Genomic DNA, 20,425 nt, shown 5'->3' on the forward strand with positions numbered 1-20,425 from the left:
TTTTCAATATGGGCTTTTGTTATGAATAGCAGCCCACATACAATGGGGGTTTAGATCATTAACTAAGGTATTTCACATTTTGCTATAGGCTTGTCACATTACAAACTTTGCATAAATCTTTGTTGCTGCTGTATGGACAGTTTTGTTTATTGTTCATTATTTATTTATGTAACAGATATATATATATACTTTAAATATTTTTTATATATATCTAAACCATATAATTGTTGTTTTTTAGTTTATTTATTTCTGATTTCTATCTGTGACTACTGGTTGCTCTGATGACATTTGTCATGATCCTTCATTATTGTATTTTGGTATGCTTTATATTGCATGTTGTTTACTGAATATATGTGAAAAAAAATTTTCTCCCTCATTTCATTAATATTTATGAACCTGCTTGCCTTATTGGCCATTGGTTTATATTTAAATGAGTGTTGGTAGGGGACTTATTTGTTCTTTCCTACACTGAAGAAGGCAATTTTTGCCGAAACCGGTCTGTTTTAGTACGTCAAATAAAGGATTATTGAACTCCATTCTGCTTTTGCTGGTCTACTTGGTGGTTTGTTGCATTTGGTTCAGACCGTGCATTCCCCCTTGCATGGGACTTTGTTGGTTTGTAATATGAGGAGATGGCATTGTGATTTCTAAATAATGAGGTGGAGGGGTGATTTTCAGTATCAAAAAGAGGTAGTCTGTGAGTGAGCTCCTACTGATACTGTGATTGAGTGGAAAATATTTATTGTAAGGATAAGAAATCTACAGAGTCATCCAGCCGATGTTTGTAGTGCTACACCACTAGGTTAAAATCTTCATTTATGATCATATGATTGCAACAATCTGTTTGATGATGGACTTTGAGTTATTTAATAACCTTTGTGTAGGTAGGATGAAGATAAGATAAAGATCCATTAGTAAGTACATTGTGACATCTGCTGAGACAAGTTCAAGCAATCCGCTTGGAACCAAATTTAGCTGCACTGTGGGAGTGATGAATGAACTTGCTAGTCATACAGGTTCATAGGATTATGAGTAAGCACTAGGCTTACTGCCCTCGTGGGACATTTTAAGCCTAGCCAATTTCCCTTTTTATGCTCAAAATAATCTATCCCATTTGGTTAGAGACTGGCCTTACCCATCCCCTGGTCAATAATTATGTATTAACCTTAATGAGAATATCTGGGATCATACTATAGATAATTTAAGGGGGCCCATGCATGGGATAAGGCATTTGGGGTCGTGCACTGGTGCAGCAGTTAACATTGTCACCTCACAGCTAGAGGTTCTTCAGTTTTATTCTTGGCTGGGGTGCCTTCTGTGTGGACTCTGCATGTTCTCCCTGCATTAAGGTGGGTTTCTTCTGGGTACTCCGGTTTCCTCCTACATTCCAAAGATATGCATCTGCAGCATTTCTCCCCAGACATCCGCTGAAAAAAGGCTCTGTCCTAGTTGGACTTTACTGGTCAACAAATGTTAAATACATAAATAAATAAATTTATGAGTTGTCTCTGTCCATCAGTAGTACTGGAGGCAGTCCTTGAGTAAATTTTCTGTTGCCCATCCATAGATCTAAGTTATGCTTGAATATAGACAGGGATGAACTTTGTTTTATATGAAGGGGGAGTCTGTTCCAGAGAAATGATATCCTCTGCGAGATATACCTGTCCCTCCAAACCATTCTGTTGATGTTGCAGAAGAGGTTTATGTTCCTAGACTGAGTATTTCTGATGCTTGCTGATGTGCAGTAAATTCATCAATAATGAGTCAGAGGATGTCTTGTATGCCAGACACAGGTTAAGTGACATGGCTTTGAGTCAGTCCATGTAAGACATGTTGTTTAGACCGTGTATCCTTTTAGTATAATACAGACTTTTGGACTTTTTGTGCTATGTGAGGAAGTAGGCTTAATTTGCTGAGTGTGATTTCTGTCTGTTTTGTGTTTTGGAGGTATTTGAGGTTTAGACAAGTTAATCTTTAGAAACTCAGCATATGATGGGTTATATGTATTGTGATGGCCTTGATGAAGTGTGATGTGTGGTGTACTGCTGACAGTTTTGGTATCTGAGTTTACTGTTTGTGATATTTTTCCCTACAAGGACATTATATATGTATATCTTTCATACACACTGTCTTATACACTTTGAGTAATAAGTGATCATCAGACAGAATGAGGCAGTTCTTACACTGTGTCAAGACACCCATCTCAATCATGCTGACTAGAGAAGATGTGGGGGAAGTGCTGGTCCATGATACTGACAGGAATGACTCGGCAGGCAGGGGTAACTAGAAACTGCTTGGAGTTCGGTTTCAGGATAATATTTGGGTGGACTTGCTACTGAGTATTTAAATTTCATTACAAAATAACTAGCCTGGAAGCCTTCTTCTTCTACCTGCAAGAACTAGTAATATAATTATAATAAAAAAATCAATAATGTAATACTAAAATCCTTGCAAGCAGTATCACTGCACTCAATATTAAGGAATTGTATCAAAGATCTTTTAGCATGATGAGTAGTTTAAGGGAAGAGACTTTGCAAAATAATACTTACATGCTTAATGTTAACAGCCAATAAACAGGGAGAGGGAAGGAATTATGTTGTCAAATTATCATAAAGAGCAGGCAACAACAGTTAGAACTACAACAGGGTAGGTGGGAGGTAAAAAACAATTAGACCCTTAGCTTTAAGATGACTGGCCTGGAACTGACAATGTAAAGGCAAGCCTGACATACACTCACTACATAGGAATTACTAATATATACATATATATATATATATATATATATATATATATATATATATATATATATATAGCATTCTTGGAGTTGGTATATATAATTTGCAGTGGGTGTACGGTTGCAAGGGGGGCAAAAATGTAAAAAAGGAAGATTTTTGTGGGGGGGGGGGTTGATGTTCAGATTTTTGGAAACTTGATCATATGGTCTCGACCATATGAATTTCAAGTTTCTGAAAACTCGATCATCTAACATAGATCCATATATATGTGTGTGTGTGTGTGTGTGTGTGTGTGTGTGTGTGTGTGTGCACGTGTGTGTGTGTATGTGTGTGTGTGTGTGTGTGTGTGTGTGTGTGTGTGTGTGCGTGTGACTTGATATGAGTAGTAGCAGCAAACCAGCATTCCTCAGCCAAGGTCTAATTCTGTGAAAGGGTTGTTATAGTGATGCAATGGAATGAGGGCATTTATCTAGCAGTTTAAGAAGTGATTCTGAGATGCCAGTGATATCTGAGTGAAGAAATTGTATTCAGTATTCCAGCAATGTAGACTTATTTCATGCACATTTAAACCTAAAATAATACTTTAACAAGCCTCTTTTTCTACAAGGTGCATTGGGGGCAAAACGTTCTGTCATTGTGACTTTGATATTGTTTCTTTCTGTCACCTCTTCACCTTAAGACCGATGGAATCAGATGGAGTTAGAGAATTTCTCTGAAATATACTATTACCATCATTATCCATCAGACACATCTGTGAATGGATCTGCATAAGCTATAAGCTGAAATTTAACTTTCCTACAAATAATTCTTGTTGATGACAGACACCTGAAATCTGATTAGTTCTACAGGGTTCAGGACAACAAGCTGTGGATAGAGAATTGACTAAATGATGTACTTAAGTTCTGCTCTTATATGAAAGACTACTGTCCATCATATTTTTATGCCATAGGTAGTGGTCCTGAGGACCTAATGGGCATCTAAGCAGGACTTATTTTACACTGGCAGATGTTGGCTGGGAGTAGCCTGTGCAGTCATATTTTCTGAGTGTTGTGGTATATGCGACTCAACAGGAGAACAACAAACTAACAAAAAAGGCGCACTTTTTACAGTATAACAAACCCAATCATTTGTTAACTGGCCCTTGCCTACATGTAATACAGAATGTACGTGTGGAACATTGGTTGTTGCCTTTGGCATGAGTTGCCTAGAATCAAAGGTGCTGAAAAGTTAAAAAAAAAAACAAAAGTTAAAAATCACTGACCATGACAGCAGTAGCTTCCTTCGGTTAGAGGATGATATCTACCTTGGCTCATGGAAGATCCCAGAGGCAAGTTCATATCGGTCGGTATCAAATTAGCTGTGTACTTATGGGAGAATAGCTTAGTTTTTGTTCTGCTCACCCGTTTTCTTTCTTCAGCACTGATGCAAACATAGTCCCTTCAAAGAAGGCTTCAACCCCCACAGCACATTGTGCTGATGACATTTTTCTGTGGTGAAATCTTTTCAAGATTTTAGTGATATGGTAATGTTTCTTGAGGTATGTTTCCAATGTTTCTTCACAGTAGTTCATTTGGTCAACACAGGATGAATAGCCATTGTTGAAGAGAGAGCTGTAATCTTATTGAAGGAGTTAAAATGTAGGAATCCATATATAGAATTCAGTTCATTGTAAAGGATGCCCATTAATTACTGCTTCAATGTCTGTCACTGTATCATTCTGCAATATGATGATGTTAGTATAGTGGTTTCCAACAAGACTTGCGTGATTTTCTAGGGACACTGTTCATCATGCCAATCCATCCTTTTTAGGAGTATCTTTAAGTCACCCACATTTCATACCCATCATAAAGGTTTTAGGTGGTAGCGGAACTGTGTGCTTTTATTATGGTATCCTTTCATAAGGCCTAGACTGTGAATCTTCCCAAAAAGTCAGTGGTAAACTCAATCCTATGTTGAATATTAATTGTTTATATTTATTGTTAGGGATGTGTAGCTATTATGGCAAAGTAAGAGAAGTTCTCAAATGTGTACAGATTATTTGTAAACTGTGAAGGGTGATATGCAGTGCATTAATAGGTTGATAACTCATTGTTGTCTCTTCAGTGCTCAATGACAGACACAGTCTTCCATAATCTTCAAGAAAGTTATATACTATGCATTGGACATTGCTCCTGGTATGTATAGAGCGATTGCAAATGGATAATTACTGGAGCCCAATGAAAGAGTGAACAGAGATATCTGCGACTCTCAAAAATCCTCAATTAATTTGGCTTATAATGGTGATTCCCCCACTGAATAATTTAGGAAACTTTTTACTGTTAATAGAAAATGTTGGTTGTTACCATGATTAGCAGTTTGTTAAAGGTTATTTTATCATGACTAACAGCTGAAGAGACACTAATTCAGCACACAAAAGGACACCGATTCCAGTTAACATTTTTAATTTCGAGATTTGTTAGTATGAGTCCTGGGATAGTAAGACTGAATGACTGAAAATGCTGACTTGCATATATTAAGCCCAAGATCGGTCTGTCCTAAATTATCTTGTTTCCCTATGAAATGGTAGTCTTGGAGTTGGTATAGATAAGAAACAGGAGTGTAGAGAGTATAAATGCATCCCCACCTTCAAAAAACAATTTTAAAGGAGAACATAGATTGCAACATTTGCTGTTCACCTGTATTTTCCCCCATGCTTCTGGTATTCAAAATTATGAGTCTCAGAATTACACTAAAGATTTATTACTTCCATTTTGTTATTTATGACTACATAGCATGAGCTTGTGCCTTTTTACTGCGCATACTGTATTGTGTATTATTTTACAACACAGAGAATGTCTCCTATGCACCTGTCTTCTAGTAAACTCTACATCAAGAAATCCAGTTTCTATAAATTATTTTAAAATATAAACATTAACCATTTATACCATATGGTTGTCAATCCATTTGAATGAAATACCCAATGATTCTAAAAGGTCTTTGTTATTCAAAATAATGCCTCAGTTCACATCACAGACATTGTTACATCGCCTGTCAGCACTGTTTGTTTTTATCCCAGTCTATTTGTTTCACTATTAAGTATGTTGGGCAAATAATGGAAGAAATATCAGTAGGAATTAAATGGAACAGTGTTGTGTCCCTTTTAAAATTGTAGTCTCTGTAAGTGGTGGCCTGTTAGAATTCATCAAGGCTGCAAGATAACTCTTCATTCAGCAGTTAGATGTGCTTATTCAAATACACGCAACCGTTCTCAACCTTCACCTTATGTGTGAATGCTTCCCTCTTATTTCTGCAAATTCATTTATTCAGGTATTGTACAAAATGGTAGAAATACAACATTATGGTTTTTACAAAAGAATATGCTGGCATCATTTTAAGAGTGTGTGTTTCTATTAAATATAACTGAATAAAATTTTAGCCTTGACCACTATCTTTTGATTCATTTATATGCAAAGAATCTTACACTTTTAAAAAGGTGTTAAGTATTGTTAACTGGTGCAAAACATTGTATTTACATGAGCAGCCATTTAATGACACTTGCAATTTGCCACTTCCAGTAAGATATACTGTATAATATAGTTTAAGGTCACAATTTTCATGTTAGAATATTCTAAGAAGTGTTTCTGATACAGGCATTTAAAGAAAAAGCATAGTAAAATAAAACATATGAAATGGTATGAAGGCAGAATTGGCTTGCAAATGAATAAACCATTTATGACTTTTTCTACTGCATCCTGTTCAAGACATTTTATTAATTTCTAGGATGAATAGTTTCATACAATTATAAATGAGGTTCGGGAGCAAACCAATTTCTCCAGAGCATCTGTAGTTTAGGGGTTAGAGGGAGTTAAATGGGGACGGAGAGGGAGGGGTGTTGGGGTAAGAGGTTAAGGTTAAGAAGAAAAGGGAGGTTGATTCATCTTTATTAAAGGAAGGGTTAATTTATTAAGGGGAAGTTTAGAGGAAGTGAAGTGGATGTAGGGTGGAACTTAGGGGTTTTATGTTAGTGTAACTGGAAGGGGAAACATATTTAGATGTGATCTTATTACACAAGCTTACTTCTGAGATTACCTGTAGGTAACTCAGTGGACAAATAGGCCTTGTATAAGTGTAGTATGCATGGAGGAAGTGGGTATTTTAGGGTCTATATTAGATCACCGAAATGCTTAGGTTAGAGGACAGTGATTAATCGACCCCATGTAAGCGAAAACTTACAAAACCAAACTGTCAGAACAGTGATTTTTTTCCAAGGGGAAAAAAATCTCTGTTCCAACAAAAAAAAAAAAAAACACTTTAATACATGATATTAAGTGGGGGGCTTCACCTCCTACTTAAATATACCAACTCTGAGACTGCAGTACAGTGCCAAAAATGGCAAACTACCGAAGTGGCCAAGTGAATTCTTTCATGCTGCTTCGATATTTTGCCATTTCAGCGTTTACAGCTCAACCAAGTCGTATTCGCTAACCTGCGTCTTCGGTCAGCTTTTAGGAACCCGGTATTTTATAATGGAATAAGACCTGAGTAAAAAAAAAATCGTGTGTGTGTGTGTGTGTGCGTGTGTGTGTGTGTGTGTGTGTGTGTGTGTGTGTGTGTGTGTGTGTGTGTGTGTGTGTGTGTGTGTGTGTGTTTGTTTGTGTTCCTTATCTCTCTGCTTTTGGTTTCTGAGGGAAGGGCATAGTGAGTTTTTGAGAGATAACAGGACTGTGGATATGGTTCTTGGGTTGGTTCAGGTTTGAGTTTATAAAAAAAAGAAGAAGAAGGGGGGGAGATGGTCATGGCAGGACTGTTGTTTGGGGTGGTTTTCATTTGTAATGGTGTGGTTTGTGACTGTTGATGGCAGGGTGACTGCCAGCATGGGAATGAGGTCAGAGTGTGTCTTGTTGCATGGCTGGGGACTGGTTTCTGCATTTTGGGTGCTTGGCTGGTGGTTGTGGTGGTCTTTAGGACAGGAGGAGGAAACAGGGATGCAGTGCTATGCATGGAATTTCCTGGTGTCTTGCAGCTTGCTGATTCCGTGGATTCAGACTTGGTGATTCTGGGGATTCGGACTTGGTGATTCTGGGGATTCGGATGGGCTGTAATGCTATTTTTTCCAAAGTGTGTATGAACTTCTGAATGTGACTGCTTCATGGGCTGCAGGTGCCCATGACTAATGGTCTTTCACCACACATGCACAGTTTGGGTTTACTATTATGGGGAAGGGGAGAAGAGTTCGCCATACCTCTCAACTGTCCTGATTCTCGTAGAATGCCCAGATTGTGCCTCATGAGTTTGGTCGGCTCCTTATAACTTTGGCAGGTTGAGGTAAATTGATGGGATGATCAGAGCAGTGATGCCTGGGAGGGTTTCCTATTAACCCAAATAAGACAAGACATACATCTGAGTTTCAGTCTTTGTAACCTTCGGAAATTCATGCAAATATAATTCCTGTTAGGCTAGCAGCTTTCTAATTTGGGTTCTGTCTACTTATTGTATCAGGTGGGGTTCAGCTTTCTTGCAGTAATAGGTGGAGAGGTATTGTGGAGGAACAGTTGTCCAGAGCCTCATGGTGTCGGTCATATCATCCCTTGCAACAGTCCAGATTTTTGCAACTTATGGGAGCTTGGCATAATGGTTAAGGTGTGTACCTCAGAGACATAAAGTACAAGGTGTGATTTTCACTTTTAAGGGAAACTGCCAAGGCTTTAAATGGCCCACAAGGGCAGCTAACCTAGTACTTGCTTAAGAAGAGTCAGTCTGAAACAACACTATGAGTGCTCAAATGGTAATTAAGTGTTACAAAAAGAAGCACGGTTTAGTTTCAGACCTCATATCCCCAGAATTGATGTTAACCCAAGTGCTATTATTCTAGCAAGTGAGGATGGGGGATGACTCAGTTCTGAAGGGGCAGTTACCTTGGAGCTAGGAGGAAGTTAAAAGGATAAACTGCACTGGCCCACTCTAAATTAAGGTCAAGCAGTTGTGTGTGTGCGTATGTGTGTGTGTGTGTGTGTGTGTGTGTGTGTGTGTGTGTATGTGTGTGTGTGTGTGTGTGTGTGTGTGTGTGTGTGTGTGTGTGTGTGTGTGTGTGTGTGTGTGTGTTTGTGTGTGTATGTGAGTGTATTTTTTCTATGGAGTTTGAAGTCTTAATGCATCTCCTTTTTCATTGCAAATGGTGACTAGGAAGAGTTTACAGCAGAGGTGGGAGGCCATTGTGTTCCAGGTAGAAGAGCTGTTCCAGGAGATACATCATGCTGAATCTGTAATGGCAGACAAACTGGGGGAGTCCAGTGACAAGTGACAACATCCAGTGGTGAAGACCAGGTTGTTAGTTTGAGGGAAGCAGCCATGGCAGTCAGGGGATGATGTCACAGTGGATCTTCCAGCTGCTGGAGTGACACATGATGGAGCGGCAGGTAATGACATGTTGTTGGGAGTCCCATTAGGTGAGGCAGACTCAGGATATGTTGGGAATAATTGTGGGATAATTGGGAACGAGGGGTGTCAGGGGCCTGGTGAAGCTGTAGGTACTATGGGAGAGGAGCAGAGGCTTAATGAGCAGGGCCAGGGTAAGGCAGTCAGTGAGGAGGATCATGTAGGGATATCTAGTGGGAACTTGGGGTCATCTGTGGGAGGGGTTGGATTGATCTCTGAAGTCGGGTAAGATTTTGGCATTTGGTTGGGTGATTGGTTAGCTACATAGGTTTTTAAGCAAGGGGCAGGGACAGTTTTTCTGACCTCTCATATACTGTCTTCAGTTAAGGAGAAGATTTGGAGGGGGAAGTATGTTGATATCTTTGAATTAATTGATGTGGAAGGGGTTCAGTGATTGGTGGAATTGGAAATAGCAAATAGTAAAGACCTTCTGGCAGCTCTAGCTGTTTTAGAGAGGAGAAGCATAGGTAAGTTGCAACCCAGGACATGGAGTAATTGGGTGGCTGGCTCTGTGTACTACATGGCAGTTTGGCTGGAGAAGGATACTGTTTTGGCTTTACCACTCCTGGCCTACTTTCTTATGATTCTGGAAGCCCAGCATTTGTGGGCGGGGATCACTTGATTGTAGTATGATCAGAGGTTTCAGAAGCAGAAGGCAATTGATCACTCTCTTCTTTGGGAGGTTCATCTTCTGGATATATAACTAGCCACTATGATGAATAGCTTTGGAGCAATTAGTAGGAGGGGAGCATAGGTGGAGAAGAGGGGATGGGGTTTTGTTGGGCTTTTACTGCGGGATGTTGCTCATGGGTAGGGTGTAGGTTTTCGCATGATTGTTAAAACTGTATGGGAATGCACCCGTCAGTGCAGTGGGGTCAGTGGGAGGGTAAGTTGGTGGCTGTAGGTTCACTTTCCACCAATGCAGGTGGTTTACCTTCTTCTTTTCAGGGGTTTTAGAAGCTACAAGTTAGGGGGAATTTTTGGGGGCTGCAGGGAGGAGTGTCCTTTTGGAGGGCAAAGGGATGGTCGGATGATGCATTGTCCCATTAAGGTACAAGTATTGTGGTGGATGCTCCAGCAAATCCCTGATTTGTCCCTTAAGGAAGAAATAATTGATGGGTCTTCTGGGGGGCGGGGCTTATTAAATCAAGGATGTTGGAGTTGGAGTATTGTGTAAGAATCTGCCATCAGTACGGGGAAGGAGGATATCTTGGGTAGTTAGGTAGAGAAGGAACAGCAGGTGGGTAGGTTGTTTGGACCTTTTGATAGTCCCCCCTTTGATAATTTTAAGGTTTCACAACTGGATTTGGTTTCTAAGAAGATGGTCAGCGAAATCCAGTTGAATCTTCATCTGTCTTAACCAAAGGGGAAATTTGTTAATGATTTTATTTCAGTAGAGGATGCTAAGGTCAGTTATGCATCTCTAGATGATGCTGTCAAGGTTATTTGGGAGTTTAAGGATCCATGCTTTGTGAAGGTGGACATTGAAACCGCATTCTGTCTTTTGCTGGCATGGGAGAAAGAGTGGCAGTTGTTGGGTATGGTAGTTAGGAACAAGTTTTACTTTAACAAGGTTATGCCAGTGGGATGCTCGGTAGCCTGTGATACTTTTGAGAAATTTAGTACTGTAGTTCACTGGGTTTGGTAGCAGCGGGTGGACATACAGAGGGAGGCACATTACTTAGATGATTTCTTGATAGTAGGTTAAGGGTTTTGGGGGTGTGTTGGTAGGTTTGTGAAAGTTTTTGGGGATGTGTGATGAGTTGGGAGTCCCATTGGCTAGGCAAAAGCTAGAAAGCCCAGCTAAGGCACTGGATTTTTTGGGTTTATTATTAGATGCAGAACATGGGTTGTTTTGCTTACCAGCAGACAAGATGGTCCATTTGAAGAAGAAGGTTGGATGGGTGGTGTCCAAAGATAAGGTGCAGATCACTGAGGTTATGGAGCTTTTAGGGCTTTTGATTTTTGCAAGTTGGACAGTTCATCTGGGCCATACTTTCTGTAGGTCAGTGACCTTCATGTTAAAAGGGTGGGGAGTAAACATCACTGGGTTAGGATTAGTAAGTTGGTGTTGGCTGATTTGGCTCTTTGGTTGTCCTTTTTGGCAAGGTTTAATGGTGTTTCCTTCTGGCAGACAGACTGGGTTGGTCAAGGAGAATTTCAATTGTTTACAGATGCAGCTGGGGGTATTGGAATGGGCATTTTTTTTTGGTTGGGAATGGTTTTCTCCTCATTGTCTGGCAGATTGGAGGGACAAGTGGAAAAAGGATGCTGCCTTTTTTGGAGTTAATGCCAATCTAGGTTGCATCGGTAGTTTGGCAGGAATGGTTGAGAGGAAAGAGGGTAATTTTTTTTCAGACAGTGGGGTGGTGGTGCAAGTTTTGCAGGCAAAGACGGCAAGGTCTGAACTGATATTGTTAGTTTTACGTAAGTTGGTTTTGCAGTCTGCTAATAAATTTTTCTTTCACAGGTGTGCATGTGACAGGCATTAAGAATGAGATTGCTAACAGTTTGTCTCAATTTCAGTTTTCTAGTTTTCAGAAGTTGGTCCTGGGGGGAGAGGGAGAGCCAATGGTGTTTCCATATGAGGTATGGCATCTTGGGCTGAGGTAACCAGATGGTTTGTGTAGCATTCATGGGCAGTGTCTACCAGGAGGGCATATAGTGGGGGCATTATATGATTTTGATAAATTTATTTTGCAGTTGCCTGAGGACAAAGGGGTTTGGTTGGAAGAACTATTATTGCAATACTTGGCTCGGGCTTGGGGGTAAGGTAAGGTAGTACTGTCGGTCAAGGTGGGTCTGGCAGCTATTAGTATATTTATGCAGGTGGCTGGGTTGCATGAATTCATTACATTCTGGACAATTGGTCATATGCTGGGAGGATGGGGTAGAGTGGTTGGTGTGAACATGGGTATGCGTTGGCCTTTGACAAGACAGGTTTTGAAAGTTTTATTGAAGGGTTTAGTTTTAGGGGTTGGTGAGTCAATTAATTATGTTTTGTAGGTAACACTGTGTGTATGGATGTATTTTGGAGCATTTCTGGTGTCAGAACTGTTAGATTCATTAGTGTGGAGGGATGTCATGGTTTTTCCATGGGTTGTGCGTATTTGGTTACATAGGTCTAAAACAGATCAGTTAGGGAAGGGCACACAGATAGTTCTTGGGAAAAACAGAAGTGATGGCCTGTGTTCAGTAAGATGGGCTGAGAGACTGATGAGGATTCATATGAGGTGCCCTCAGAATTAGTTTTTTCTTTTGGTTGAGTGGGCTAAGGCGGTAACAGGTAATCAGTTTGTATATGTAATCAGAAAGGTTCTGTGTTATATGGGTTTTCCAGTCATTCTTTTCATATTAGTAGGGTTTTGGATTTATCAAGGAAGAGCAGATCAGTTGAGGTCATCTGGGGAGTGGTGCAGTGGTCTTCAAATGCCTTGTTATCTTATATTAGGTAATGGATTAAATTGATTATTAAAGGCAGGTTTTTTTTTTTGTCTTTCAGGAAAGGACATTATCATTATGGGCCATTTGTATATTCATTGGGCGGTGAAGAGCTCTACTGTTAGGATGGATGGCAAAGAATTGAATTATGGTTGACAGTGTGGCAGCATGGTGTTAGAGGTCTTAGGTAGAATCAGCTTATGGATGAAGTTGCATTTATACAGCTGGTAATGACCTGGGAATAATTCCTAAAAAGCAGTTGGTGTATAGGATAAAGGAAGATCTGGTTATGTTGCAGAGATTATATCCAGGCATGCACATTGTATGGTCAGAGATAGTACGGCATTTGTGTTGGAGAAATGCTTCTGTTTTTATGATCTTGAAAGAGGCACGGAGATTTATTAATTGTAGGCTGGAATGGCAGTTGGTTGCTTTGGGTAGGCATACAATAGACCATAGGGAGTTTGATAATAGGGACTCGGTTTGGTTTAGAACTAATGGGGTGCACTTGAATTAGTCTGATTCAGATCTATTTAATGTACATTTTAGTTTATTTTTAGAAGGTTTGGTGAAAGTTTTTGCTTAGGAGAGGGTAGACAGCCTGGTTCAGGCTGGTGGGCGGAGAAGAAGAGCAGGCTTGTCCCTGTTCTGTTCCACCTGTTGATGTTGGATGTTGATGCAAGAAATTTAGGGGATTAAAACTAGAGGTAGGATGCTGTTTTGATTAATAAGAAAAAGTGAGCAGTGGTATGGACGCTGCTTATACGGCCAGGGTGAGCAGGGTATGCTTCCCTGATGTATGGTTGCAAGGTTTACATGTTATGGCTACAAGATTATATGTGCTATGATTAATATTTGAACTGATGCAGTAAAGTGTCATTGGAAGTTCATAAAGGTCAGCAAATGTTATTTTGGTATCAAGTGTCTTACTGAAGATGATCGTAACAAAGTGAGTATTACCTGAAGCTCAGTAAAAATGAAAACTCATACTGTAAGACAGCTATAATTATTCGAATTTCTTCCTTAATTCTACATCCATAATTCCTAAAACCAGGACAGTAAATGTTATTTAATACTATGTAAACAAGCAAAAACATCAAACATCTTTTTTTTTTCTTTGTTTGATTTTTTGTAATTCAGGAGCAGTATATCTTTATTCATGACGCACTGGCTGAGGCAATAGTCAGTAAGGATACAGAAGTATCTGCAAGTCACATACATGCTTATGTTAATGCTCTGTTAACTCCTGGTCCATCGGGGAATACAAGGCTGGAGGAACAGTTCAAGGTAGGATGTATTTATTTGTTTTTGTTATTATTTTATTTTATTAGTTGCTCAAATGGTTTAACAACTGTTAAGTTGTGGTGGGTGTCATTTCTCTTCCTGCTCTGTCATAGGTAGCTTCCTACAAAATTAGAATATATTCATCATCCACTTAGTAAAATAATGCACTCATTAGAAATTAATTAACATAGCTTATCAAAACAAGACCAAGGAATCTAAACTTTTGTGAAGGGAGTCACTCTCCACTTCACCCCTGTGTGGGGAATTTTCTCCGCATTCCTGGTGTTTATTTAAAATAGCTTTAAGGCACATAAACATATAGAAAGATAAGCAGTCAGAAGTATGTTAAACTGTTTCATTTAACCTGTGCTTACACAGGACTAAAACAGGAACAGCCAACAAAGGCAAAACTACTGCTCAGCAATCATACACTTAATCCCTACTGTATTCAGTCAACAGGACCTTCAAAAGTAGGAATTCATTACTGACAAATAGCCTAGAGCAAACTGTTCCATACCCAAATGTCAATTAATTAAGTTACTAATAATGGGCCACATGTTTGCTTGTGGATAAATATCAGTTGACCAGTATAACTTCATTAAATTAATCAGGTTTTTGTGTTTTAACAACATAGCTAAAGAAACAAGAATTATTGTTGTAAGAAAAATCCATTTCTCCAATTTATATATTTTGCTTTGTAGCACTATATAGTTATCAAGTTTTGCAATAACTTTAAAGCCTTGTTTCTGCAATGGTGTACCTGTCTGAGTATAGAGGGGACAGTTGTAATGGCAGCAAATGGGAAAATTCAGAAGAATCTGGAAATCTAGAAACAAGGGAAAATAGTAGAACAGGTTAACAGTTAGGAGGGGTGGTTGAGGAGAAGGGAAGTCTAAATGAGGAGATCAAACAGGGTTGGACCAATCCGTTTTTTTTTTCTGACTGTCCAGAAATCAAACTGATTCTTTGGTAGTCCAGAAAACAGTGTACAAACTCTGGTAATCTGTTTCAAAAAAAGGAAACAGACTATCAGAGTTTGTTAAATCGGCTGATTTACTATGCATTTTTTACAGAAAAGCATAGTAAACCAGCAAAAAATGAGGCAACAGGAAGGCAAAAAGAGGGCGTTCCCATTCACTGATGTCACCGTGACATCACAAAATGGGTGGGACGTGAGTGGGAGAGGTGAGGGAATAGGCGGGGTTACAGGTGATGAGAGGGGTGTGGCCTTACTCTGGTTTTAGCCACAATGAAAGGTGGCAACCCTAAGGTCGAAGCAAGAATCATGTGGGCTGCAGTCAACTGGCACAGATCATCAGGGATAGTGTATGACAGAAGATTGCCTTTAAAGCTGAAAAGTAAAAGTGTCTAAAAGAGTGGTGCTATCAGTACTACTATATAATACAGAAAAGTAGGCAGTGAAGGCAGAGCAGTTGAACAAGCTAGTGGTGATGATGATGAAATATCTGGGCTTTCGTTATGGGTTGTAAGATGCATACTGTGGGACAGATGAAGAAATGAAGACATCAGAGCAGAACCCATGTAGCCTCAGTTGCAGAGAAAGTACAAAGAACAGCTTACAGTGGTTTAGGAAATTGTGCAGAAAAGCAGAAGACAATCTGATGAAGATTTGGGGCAGACCTGTGACAATCAGGCATGACAGTGACACAGTGACATTGAATTCAGAGAGATGGTGACAGCTGATGCAACACCCTGACCTCATGTAATTAAACGAAAAGATGATGATACTGTTGACGATAGCATAACTGGTCTTTCTGTATAACACATGTACATGTTTTCCATGCAAAAGTATTAATTTGGCATGGAACATTTTTAGTCAGCTTTTGACACTGGTGTCTCACATTATTCCTCAGTTTCTAGTAATAGGTTTGAGAACGGTGCCTCACATTTTTCCTCAATTTATGGTAACAGGGTTTGACACCAGTGCCTCACATTATAACTCAGTTCTTGGTAATATGACACCGGTGCCGAAAATTTTTCCTGAATTTCTGGTAACAGGGTTTGACACTAGCGCCTCACATTATTTCTCAGTTCCTGGTAACAGGTTTAAGATTGATACCTCAAATTATTCCTCAGTTCCTGGTAACATGTTTGACACCGGTGCCTTACATTATTCATCAATTCCTTGTAACAGGGTTTGACACCAGTGCTTCACATTATAACTTAGTTCCTGGTAACATTATCTGTCGGTTCCTGGTATCAGGTTTGACACCAGCTTCTCACATTATTCCTCAGTTGCTGGTAGTAAGTTTGATACCAGGGTTCCTCACATTACTCCTCCAATCCTTGTAACAGGGTTTGACACCGGTGCCTCACATTGTTCCTCAGTTCTTGGTAACAGGGTTTGAGACAGGTGCCACCCATTATTCCTCAATTCCTGGTAACAGGTTTTGAAACTGGTGCATCACATTATTCCTCAGTTCCTGGTTACAGTTTGACAGCGGTGACTCACATAATTCTTCAGTTTCTGATAACAGGGTTTGACACCTGTCCCTCACATTATTCCTCAGTTCCTGGGAACAGGGTCTGACACCGGTGCCTTAGGTTATTTCTCCGATGTTCTTTGTGTTTCACTGTTGCAGTCATCACATTTGGGTTATCTACTTGCAGTAGCCTTCAGTCAGCCTGTTTATCAAAATCTTGGGTCCCGCATCAGTTGGTGTCTCATCTTCCATGACGTTAGGTAGTCAGGGGTATAAAGCATGCAGCCGACGCCATTACATCAGTCTTTCTTGCTGTGCGGTGCCTGAAGCAAAAGCAGTTCACAAGTGCCAGTCGGCCGACTCCTGAAATTTCCATTTTCGAGTTTCAGAACCAAAGTCCTCAACTAAAGCTAAGTACCCCAATGGGGAAACTTTCTCTTGCTCTAAAATGATGTCAGTAAAAGTCAGTAATTGTATTTCTTGTGGAAAGCAAATACCTCATAAAGATTTTCCTACGTACTGTATTCCTTGCCTAGGTCCTGACCATGATGGTGGTAGTTGCATGATGTACCTCGCTGTTGGTTTTGTGCCTTATTTAAGCAATGAACTATTCATTGTCAGTATATTTATGCTTCTAAATATTTTGATACTTGATTCAATTACCCAGATATGGCTTCAGTAAGCCACCCGACTAACAACATTCTAAAAATACACAAAGATAACGACAGAGACAGGCTGCCTAGGTCCACAGCTGCTGACAACGCTTCTCCTAAGCTAGTCACCAGTTCGCTGGTACTCAGTGAAGTGCTTTCATAGCCGCTGATACCCACTACTTCAGATTCGCGGGCCTCAACTGAGACCCATTCGGAGTTCGATATGCTGCGAGATGCTTCAACTGTAGAACCTGCCGATGTCTCTGCCTTGGATGAGTCAGAGCAGCTGTGCAGGCACCGGCTTCTGAGGGTGTATTCAGGCCTACTGACTTGCATATTCAACCAACGCCATCTTCTTCTTCAATGCCTAAAACTCATCCATGCATAGAAAACCGATGCCCAGACCGCATGGTCAGGCCTCTGTGCCTAAAAAGCAAATGATAATAATGGCTGAAGATCTTATTACTTTGATCAGGGGAAGCCTACCTCCCCCCTCTAAGAGATCTATGACTGAATTTGCTTATTATTCGTCTGATCAGGATTCTGAAATTTCTGCTTCCTCTGATGACCAGGATTTACCCTTATCTATCTATGAGGATTCTGATGCAGAGGACTCTATTCCCTCTGCTTCCCCTCTAGAGGACTTCTCTTTTAGTGAAACCTTGCATACTCTTAGGGAGCATTTTCACTGGGAAAGCCAGGATTACTCTGATTATAAAAAGAGGCTTAGGGATTTCATACTTCTGCCTCAACACAGGCCTTTATCTATCCCCCTGTACTGGACATTGTTGATGATGCCTTTTCAGAATCTAACATGGCCCGACTCCTTACCTCCTGCTCCCAGAAACCCAGATAAATATTACAGGGTTCCTGACTCTCATAAGTTCCTCTTTAAAAATCCTACTGTGGATCCTGAGATCATTTCACAGGGACCCAAGGGCATTAAGGCTACTACTGCCAAAATCCTACCCCCTCTGATAGAGATTCCAGGGTGCTGGATGAATGCGGAAGAAGGTATACACTTCTGCAACTTTGGCCATTAGGGCCTTAAACTGCCAGTTTCATATGTTAAAGTATCAGCAGCATATTATTGGATTGCTTAAACAGAAAATGATGTTGATTCCTGACTGTGCTGAAAATAAGGACTTACAGGATTTAATGCATTCTGCTGAACAAGTTGGAAAACATACTTTGCAGTGTGGTTTTGATTCACTAGAGGCATCTTGCAGGGCTGCTTTCACTGGGTCTGTACTTAGAAGGCATGCTTGGCTTAAGGAGCAATCTTTGCCAGATCATGTTAAAGCTAAATTGCTGGATACTCCCTTAAACCAGGACCACCTATTTGGCAACAAAGCAGAAGAAGTACTTAAAAAGATGGAGGAAAAAGCTAAATCTATGCAAACTGTTAATGATTTCCTGTTAGTATAGCCTCCAAGATTTAGTAGGCATTGGCCTTCTAAGAATTGGTCCTTTCCTGACTCTTCCAGGCCTTCTCAATCCAAACCCAGAACCAGCAGAACACCCAGGCTTCAGTCCCAAGGTACGCACAGGACTAAGCAGTGGGGGGCTCCCACTTCCAAAGCAGGGAGTAGTAAGACTCCCCCCTATGGTACACTGTTTCAATGACTTAATTTTAAAACTTCCAAGCCCTTCTCAACTGACTGCTCCTTTAGGGGGGAAGATTGCTCTGTAGACAAAAAACTGGGAACTCATTACCCAGGATAAATGGGTTTTAAATATAGTTTCCCAAGTATATAGATTCCACTTCCACACTTTACCAACCACAAACGGTTGGCCAGATCTACCCCCAAATCAGTTGGCACAGGGTCAAAAGCAAGTACTCTCTTTCTTATGTATAAGGGCTATTAAAACTGTCCCAGAAGAGGAAAGGGGACAAGGTTTCTACTCAAGACTTTTTCTGGTGCCCAGAAAAGACAACTCCTGGCATCCTATCCTGGATCTCTCTATCCTAAATACTTTTTGGTGATCCCAAAATTCAAGAGGCTAACTCTTCACCAGTTGCTTCCTATGCTAGGCAAGGATGCCTGGTTGGCAACACTGGATTTAAAGGAAGCCTACCTGCACATCCCAATCAGGAAATCTTGCAGAAGATACCTCTGCTTCAAAGTAGGCTACACGCACTATCAGTTCTCTGCACTGCCCTTTGGCTTATCTACTGTGCCCATGGTATTCACAAAGTGCCTAGCTCCAGTCATTGCATTTTGCAGGAAAAGAAATATTCAAATATACCCATACTTGGACAAGTGTCTAATTCAGGCAAAAGCAGAGACATACTTTTGAATCATCTGGAGTTTGTACAAAAGGTGCTAACTTCTCTGGGGTACACCATAAATGAAAAGAAATCACATCTTGTACCCTGCCAACAAATTGTATTCCTGGGAGCAGGCTTGAAAACAACTTCCCAGATGGCTTTCCTCACGCCAGAGAAGCAAGTTAATTTTACAGCTTACTTCAAACTAATGGCCACAAAGACCCTGCTATCTGCAAGATAAATACTCCAAGCCTTGGGGTTCATGGCCTCGTGCATTCTCCTAATTCCATATGCAAGACTGCATATGAGGAAACTGCAATGGTATCTAAAAAGCCCATGGTGTCAACATTCTCAGGATCTAGAAGCAATGATTGCTATCATACCTTGCCTACAGTTACAGTTCCTTTGGTGGGCAGAGGCCTGCCACCAAAACAAGGGACTGCCATTCAGTCTAACCCCTGCTGCCCAAACCCTAACAACAGATGCATCAGACTATGCATGGGGGGCTCACTTGGCAGGAAAGTGCATTCAGGGCAAATGGAACCCAAGTCAAATGCACCTGCATATCAATCAAAAAGAAATGTTAGCTGTACAGAATGCTCTGACAGCCTTCAATGACCACATTCTTTCAGGACAATTAATGGTAAAGACGGACAACACCACTGTTATGTGGTACATAAACAAGCAGGGGGGATCCCACTCATACCCACTCTGCAGACTAGCCATGGCTCTGTGGAACACAGCCTTAAGCTGCCAAGTGCACCTACAGGCTCAATTACTGCCAGGAAAGCTAAATACACTGGCAGATGAACTAAGCAGAAATCTCATTGACCCACATGAGTGGAAACTGGAACCAAAGACATTCAACATGTTGATAAACAAATGGGGGAGCCCAGATATATAGACCTGCTTGTCTCCCCCCGGAATTACCAATTGGACAAATTCTGCACAAGGACTCCCCACAAACAAGCTTGGAAAGTGGATGCCCTGTCCTTCACCTGGAAATATCTATCAGTTTATGCCTTTCCTCCTCTGCCTCTCCTCTCCAAGGTACTACTAAAGATCAAACGGGACAAACCAAGGATGATACTGATTGCACCGGACAGGCCACGCCAACACTGGTACCCCCTCTTGCGCAGTGTGTCACTGCTGGCACCATGGCACCTGCCTCAGACCCCTACC

At 40.6% G+C, this 20,425-nt stretch overlaps 1 protein-coding gene across 1 annotated transcript in view; it reads left to right on the forward strand.

The window, feature by feature from the left end:
- Positions 1 to 20,425, forward strand: part of PTPRZ1 (protein tyrosine phosphatase receptor type Z1) — a 1,642,174-nt gene that overhangs the window by 1,419,487 nt on the left and 202,262 nt on the right. Inside the window, exon 24 of the mRNA XM_044088744.1 lies at positions 13,731 to 13,877. Within this exon, the coding sequence (XP_043944679.1) occupies positions 13,731 to 13,877 (147 nt within the window). The remainder of the gene's footprint in view (positions 1 to 13,730; positions 13,878 to 20,425) is intronic.

The sequence above is a fragment of the Protopterus annectens genome, chromosome 11.part0 (genome assembly GCF_019279795.1).
Source record: "Protopterus annectens isolate FY-2018-M chromosome 11.part0, PAN1.0, whole genome shotgun sequence".
NCBI classification, from domain to species: domain Eukaryota; kingdom Metazoa; phylum Chordata; order Ceratodontiformes; family Protopteridae; genus Protopterus; species Protopterus annectens.